At 48.7% G+C, this 6964-nt stretch overlaps 1 protein-coding gene across 1 annotated transcript; it reads left to right on the top strand.

Moving 5' to 3' along the window:
- Positions 1–976: 976 nt before the first annotated feature.
- Positions 977–6691, top strand: LOC309492893 (uncharacterized protein; the record flags this gene model as incomplete). Its single annotated transcript, XM_082161933.1, has 2 exons — positions 977–1139; positions 1647–6691. The coding sequence occupies exon 2, from the start codon at positions 1817–1819 to the stop codon at positions 6689–6691; it is 4875 nt and encodes a 1624-aa protein (XP_082018059.1). The 5' UTR covers positions 977–1139; positions 1647–1816.
- Positions 6692–6964: the final 273 nt, after the last annotated feature.

The following is a 6964-nucleotide window of genomic DNA, read 5'->3' as shown; positions in this document are numbered from 1 at the left end:
CCGGAGCTGACCCCTCTTAACTCATAACATGCCAATGTTATTGCAGAACATATTTCACTTTTCTTTTTGCAAATATGTGTTAATTTGCATTTCTGTTGTAATCTTCATTTGATTTTGTTTATTTTACACTGCAGATCGATCAAACGGGTGTTCGTGTAGGCTGTTAATTGTAAGACTTGCTTTGTGAAGTCTTCATGTTATTTATGAGAGGCAGTATTGTCATTTCTTTTTACACAACGGTCTACAGTTTCACACACTTTCACGTGTTTCTTCCATCTGCCGACGGTGTCGCCATTTCTCATTTCACCCGTTTTTGTGCGTACGCCGGGGTCAGAGCTTGCGTGAAGGACCGCACATTTTCCCATCAAGTTTGCTTTTTATAAATACCAATTATTGCGTAGAGAGCGGTGTACTGGTGCTGCAGAGCCAAAAGTATGAAGAGTGAAAGTTTCTTGCTTTGTCACAGGCAATTTTAAAGCTCTTACTGTGTTCTCACTGATAACGCTTCTCTGACTGCCCCCATCCAGTAAGCAGCGAATGCTTTTACGCCCACCAGGTCCTTCTGCCCATGCTCTTACAGTCTGAAGAAGCACAGCGTTCTGTTTATTGGGCTGGATCTTAACAGAATGTAAAGCAAATGAAGAAACTACATCATCCTTGTAGTCAGTGTCTGAAGTGTTTGTTTCTCCTTTCTCACACACAGCACTATGATGTCTGCCTCCACACACATTACAGCACACCTTGGCTTTACAGAATCTTGCAATGTGCTTTGGCCCAAGACAAACAAAGCATCGTCCCAGTTTCATCAATTTTACCTTTCGTGCAGCAATATCAGTTCCTGGACACAGTTCTGTTTTGTGTGCTGCACTGTCACAGAAAAGACAGTTCTGTATTATTTGACTGGTGGTTTGCAGTACTGCAGCTGACGGCATGTGATGCTTTTTCTGCTTCATTTCTGTCTGAAAGCCTATTCGTTCAGCGCTGAGGTTTCCTACAGTAAGTGCGTTTGAACGCTCCATCACGTGAACTGCGCCTGTACAGGAAATGCAGCGCGCTGCTCAGTTGTTCGTGCTCAGGGATGATGAGAGAAGACTCAGAGACCCTTTTCTTTACTTTTGTGTGCGTTTTATGAAAAGCAAGTAAGTTTTTACTACTGTTGCATGTTTGTACTGCGTTGTGATGAATGTTGTGAAATTCATGTATGTTCATGCGAACTAGTTTTATTTGTTGAACTGCGTGACCAATTAGTGTAGTCATGATGCTAGAGCGTGCTGTAATATGCGACATCTTTCCTGTGTGCAATAATTAGCCCTCTATATGTCGATTTAGACCTTATTTTTGTGTTAGTTATTTAGAGATATGCTTCTGCGTTCGAGTGCAGTGCATTTACTGTTTATTTGGTGCTACCTGCATCGAGTGTTATAGTGATACAGTGTCATGCTGCATAGTCACTTAATGGTGCAGCAGTACAGATATTAAAGGACATATAGTGACATATTTTGTTGCACTGTATTAACGTCAATTCTTATTTTCTGTACTGTACTGTTGTGAATGATGACAATGAGCGTAGCATAGTATTACTTTATTTGTTTATTAATCAGTAATTCTTACCATTGCATTATTTCTTTTTCTTTCTCTCTGTTTAGACCACATACAGTCACTTATACAAACTTGTATATTGGCATCCTGATCTTTAAAATAAAGCTGATAAAGGATTCTCTGGCCGGAATCTTTCTGTAGTGCTCCCATCCTAAACGAACCACTAGTCCATACTTTACATTGGTCCTTCGAGCCGGATTAGGGTTCCCCCGACACTATGGAGTCAGCAACTGATGGTCAGCAGCAGGAGTCATCGGACCGACCCAAGAGAGACCCTCGTCCACCTGCACATTTGGCCCAGTATGAAGTCACTTTTCTGCCCTCTCAACAGCCTGTGGTCCAAGCCTCCTCTACCCCTGTAGGACAACCAGACCAGGCTCAGTCAACCAGAGCTAGGAGTTTGACAAGTTACCGGTCAGCTGCACATTCACGACGGTCCTCTCAGTTATCTTACGGACTCCATCTGTTTCGAAGTACGTCTGATATACAAGAAGCTGCTTTAGAGGAGGAGATCAAAGGATTGGAGCTAGCTGACCTACAACAGGAAATAGAAGAGGAAAGGAAAGCTGACTTAGAAGCTGCAGCATTGGATGCACAAGCTAGAGAAGGACAGCGGCTACAAGAGGAAGCACATCTGGCTAAAGAGAGAATAGCTAGAGAGATGGGAAGACGCAGGCGCTTGAAGAAACTCGAGAAGGAGGTACACATTGCCAGTCTTGTAAAGACCTACCTGACAGGGACGAACGATGATTCCTTGTCTACGTCGTCAGCTCCCGCTACGTTCTCCAAGCTACCTCTGCCATCACAATTGTCTCAACAGCCAACTCTGGCGCCATTGGTCCCCATGCAGCATCCACCTGTGCAACAGCCAGTTCAGGTAACACCTCTCTCCACTGTTCCTACTCAGATATTAGCACCACCTGCTAATCCCGTCACGAGTGCCCAGATCAGTGTTCCTGTCAGCGCAGCACCGATTGCAGCACCAGTCTCTGTACTTCCATCTGCACCTGTCTCATTCGTTCCCGTCCTCTCCACGGTAACTACCCAGGCAGGTGGAGCGTCACAGATAGCAAGGTCTTCTGTCACAACTAGTCTCCCGTCTCAGTACCTAGGGGCTCCAGCTACCAGTATAAGCTTCACAATGCCACCACGATCAGTTACAGTGGCACCGCCACCTCCCGCAGTGCAGTATGCTCACCGCAGTACACCAACTGCAACACCAATTCAGATGGCACCACCCTGGACCTACCCGGGTATGGAGACCCTGATTGCTACGTCTTACGGCATTCCCAAACCGACACTTCCCTTCTTCGAGAGTGGCAAAGAAAGTGATTTTGCACTTTTGAAGATGGCGCTCGACAACTTGATGAATAGTCACCCTCATCTCAGCGAGCACTATAAATATCAAGTTCTCCTGAGTCAGCTCAAGCTTCAGAGTGCTCTGCAGCTGGCCAAATCATATATGTATGACCCCGCACCGTATACAGCTGCATTGGGAGCTCTGCAAGACAAATATGGCCAGCCAAGACAACTGGTTCAAAGTGAACTAGCGGCAATACTTAACTCCCCAGCCATTAAATCAGGAGACGCAGAGGCATTCGACTCCTTCGCCCTCTCAGTCCAGTCGCTTGTCGGTATGCTATGCACTTTAGAGGGACCTGTTGGATACGAGCTCAGGTGTGGTTCCCATGTTGACCGTCTCTTAAGCAAAATGTCTCCTTCCTACAGAGATGGATTTGTGGAATATTGTCTCGTTCGCGGCATCCTGCAGCCAGGTTCAGAGCTCACCTACTCCCTGCCCGACCTCGCTGCGTGGCTCCAGATGAAGGCTCAAGCCAAGCGTCTCGCCAGTCGGGCTACTCTTCTCTACAACTCTACAGGGCCTACCCTTCCAAAGAGAGATCAACGTAGTTCAAAGCCCAAAGATAAAACAGCGTCAGTCTTCCTCTGCTCTGGGGAGACAGCCGACAAGGAGACCTCTCATTCGAAGTCTCAAGCTTTCAAACTCAGTCCTTATTGCCCGTTCTGCAACAATAAGGAGCACTACCTTAACTCATGCCCCGACTTCAAGAAACTGTCTACTGCTGAGATTAGGAAGTGGATCCAGGAAGGCGACAGATGTTGGAAATGCGGCCGCGGCCACAAGGCTACAGCCTGCACGCTTAAACGCCCATGTAAGATTTGCAAAGAGAAACACCTTACAGTCCTGCATGACGCCATCCAAGAGTCATCCCAGAAAGTGCTGATGGTCACTAATCCGAAGCCCATTGTCTACATTGAGCAGCCCAGGAGCCCTCAGAGAGTGTTGCTGAAGTTTGTCAAAGTGCTTCTGCATCATGGAGATCGCACTCTTGAGACATTTGCAGTGCTCGATGATGGTTCGGAGAGAACGATTATCCTCCCACAAGCTGTAGAGCAACTACAACTCTCTCAGCATCCAGAGACGCTTCATCTGAGGACAGTCCAGCAAGAGGTGAAGGAACTGAAAGGTTCCTCAGTTAGTTTTCATGTGTCCCCCATCTTCAAGCCAAACAAGAAGTTTTGGATTCAACATGCGTTCACTGCAAGCAGTCTGAGTTTATCTGAGCACACGTACCCAGTAGCAGCTCTCCAGAAGCGCTATGAGCATCTCAAAGGACTTCCTTTGACGCCTATCCACAGAGCCCAACCTCTGCTCCTCATCGGCTCTGATATGCCTCAGCTTCTCACTCCTACACAGCCAGTCAGAGCAGGCCCATCTGGCGGTCCTATAGCTATCTGCACAAGGCTAGGCTGGTCCTTGCAAGGTCCTTCTGACATCATGCCAGTCTCTTCTCACCAGTCTTCCTGTCTGCACATCGCCACCGAGTCTTCATATACTGAACTCCTCAGGAATGTGGAACGTCTTTGGCACATTGACACAGTCCCCTATGTCAGTGAGAAGACTGCATCGCGTTCCAAGCAAGACCAGCAGGCGCTCATCCTCTTACAGACAGCCTCCGAACGTGTATCTGTCGACGGTACTCAGCACTATGCTACTCCACTGTTGCGTCGTCAGCCAGTCATCCAACTCTGTGCTCAGCAAGATGCCGTGATGCCTAACCTACGCAGCACTGAGCGCAGATTGGCCAAGGACACCGTTCGAGCAGCCTCATACTGCAAGGAGATGGATAAACTAGTTCAGTCTGGCTATGTCGCGGAAATCTTTACAGAAGAGGCAGCAAAGACCACAGAGTCGTGGTATGTACCTCATCATATGGTACACCACAATGGAAAGGACAGAGTAGTCTTTAACTGTTCCTTCTCCTTTAACGGCCTGTCCCTGAATGACCAACTCCTGCCGGGACCAACGCTCGGTCCGACCATGATTGGAGTCCTGATGAGGTTTCGATGTCATGCTGTGGCCATCAGCGGAGATATCAAGTCGATGTTCCACCAGATCCGCTTGTTGCCTAGTGATAAACCACTCCTACGATTCCTGTGGCGTGACATGCAGAGGACATCTGAACCACGCATATTCCAATGGGAGGTGTTACCATTTGGAACAACGTGCAGCCCCTGCTGTGCGGTCTTTGCCCTGCAGCAGCACGTCAGAGACCACGAACCACCAGATTCTCCTCTCATGCACGTGATCGAGCACTCGTTCTATGTCGACAATTGCCTCCACAGTGTGAGTAAAGCTGAGAATGCCAAGGTTCTAGTCGATGATCTGCGAGCGCTTCTGAACAAGGGAGGTTTCGAAATCCGGCAATGGGCTAGTAACATGCCTGAAGTTGTAGCACATCTACCTCCTGAAGCGCAGTCGGCTAGCAGTGAGCTATGGCTATCCAAGGCCAGTGACAACCTCCAAGAGCCCACGCTTGGACTCTGCTGGGACTGTTTGAACGCCACCCTGAGTTACAAACATCGCCATACTGAATCTTCAGACGCTACTCTTCGTAACGTCTACAGTGTCCTTGCCAAGCTTTACGACCCATTGGGCTACATTGTGCCATTCACAACAAGATGTAAAGTGCTTGTTCAGGACATGTGGAAGGCCAACATTGGCTGGGACGACAAGATCCAACCCGCTGACCTTCTGGAGAAATGGTCGAGTTGGGTGCAGGAAATTCCCATTTTGCAACATCTCAAGCTGCCTCGTCCCTATGCACCAGCCACCGCCGATACTGCCAACGCAACCCGTCACATCCACATTTTCTGTGATGCCTCGGAGCGCGCCTATGGATCAGTAGCCTACATGCAGACGACAAATGACAGTCAACAAGTCTATGTCTCCTTCGTGTTTGCCAGATCGAGAGTCGCGCCCCGTAAGCAGCTGTCTATTCCGCGTCTCGAGCTCAGTGCCGCGCTTACAGGAGCACAGCTGGCTAGAGTGATCGAGACAGAGCTTGCAGTACCACCTGAGCACATCACTCTTTGGTCAGACTCCACAACTGTGCTGCACTGGATCAAATCAGAATCCTGCCGTTACAAAGTGTTCGTGGGAACACGCGTCGCAGAAATCCAGAACCTCACCAACCCTGTTCAATGGCGGTATGTTGACACTCTAAGCAATCCAGCTGATGATATAACCCGCGGACTCACTCTGCAAGAGATGGTACAGGATCATCGCTGGAACAAAGGTCCACATTTCCTCCATTTGTCTGAGAGGGAGTGGCCCAACATGCCCTCATCTGAGGTAGAACCAGACACCACAGAGTTAAGGAAGTCTGCCTTCGTGGGAACTGTGTCCAGCATCTTGTCCACACAACTTCCGGACCCCAGTAAGTTCTCCAACTGGAAAAAGCTTCTTAAGGAAACTGCTAGCTCCTTTCACGGGGCGGCTGATGCTAATACTACAGTACACTTTCCCGCTGCCGATTTTCTGCAAGCAGAGAAGCTGATGGTACAAAAGGCTCAAGAGGACTGCTTTGCTGAAGAATTGAGAGCTCTCAAAGCTGGACGTACTCTTCCTTCAGACAGTCGTCTCGCATCTCTGTCACCAGAATATGAAGGAGCCACAGAGCTACTCAGAGTCGGTGGCAGGTTAAGGCATGCTGAAGGACTAGACCTGGATACCATCCACCCAGTTATCTTGGACCCAAGCCATCCTAAACGAACCACTAGTCCATAGTCACTACTGCACCCTGGGCCAGAACGAGTTCTTGCCGAGCTTAGACGCAGGTTTTGGATCATCCGTGGTAGAGAGGCCATTCGAAAGCATCAGCATTCATGTCTGGAGTGCCGACGATGGAGAGCAAAACCCGACGTACCGAAGATGGCAGATTACCCACCAGCTCGGCTACGCCTCCATAAGCCACCGTTCTATTCAACCGGAGTTGATTGCTTTGGACCTTTCCAAGTGAGGATCGGTCGCCGCACCGAGAAAAGGTGGGGCATTGTCTAC

The sequence above is a fragment of the Leuciscus leuciscus genome, assembly GCF_965113295.1.
Source record: "Leuciscus leuciscus genome assembly, chromosome: 2".
In the NCBI taxonomy this organism is placed as follows: Eukaryota; Metazoa; Chordata; class Actinopteri; order Cypriniformes; family Leuciscidae; genus Leuciscus; species Leuciscus leuciscus.
Note: the sequence above shows the minus strand (reverse complement) of the source record. Positions and strands in the feature narration are given on the sequence as shown.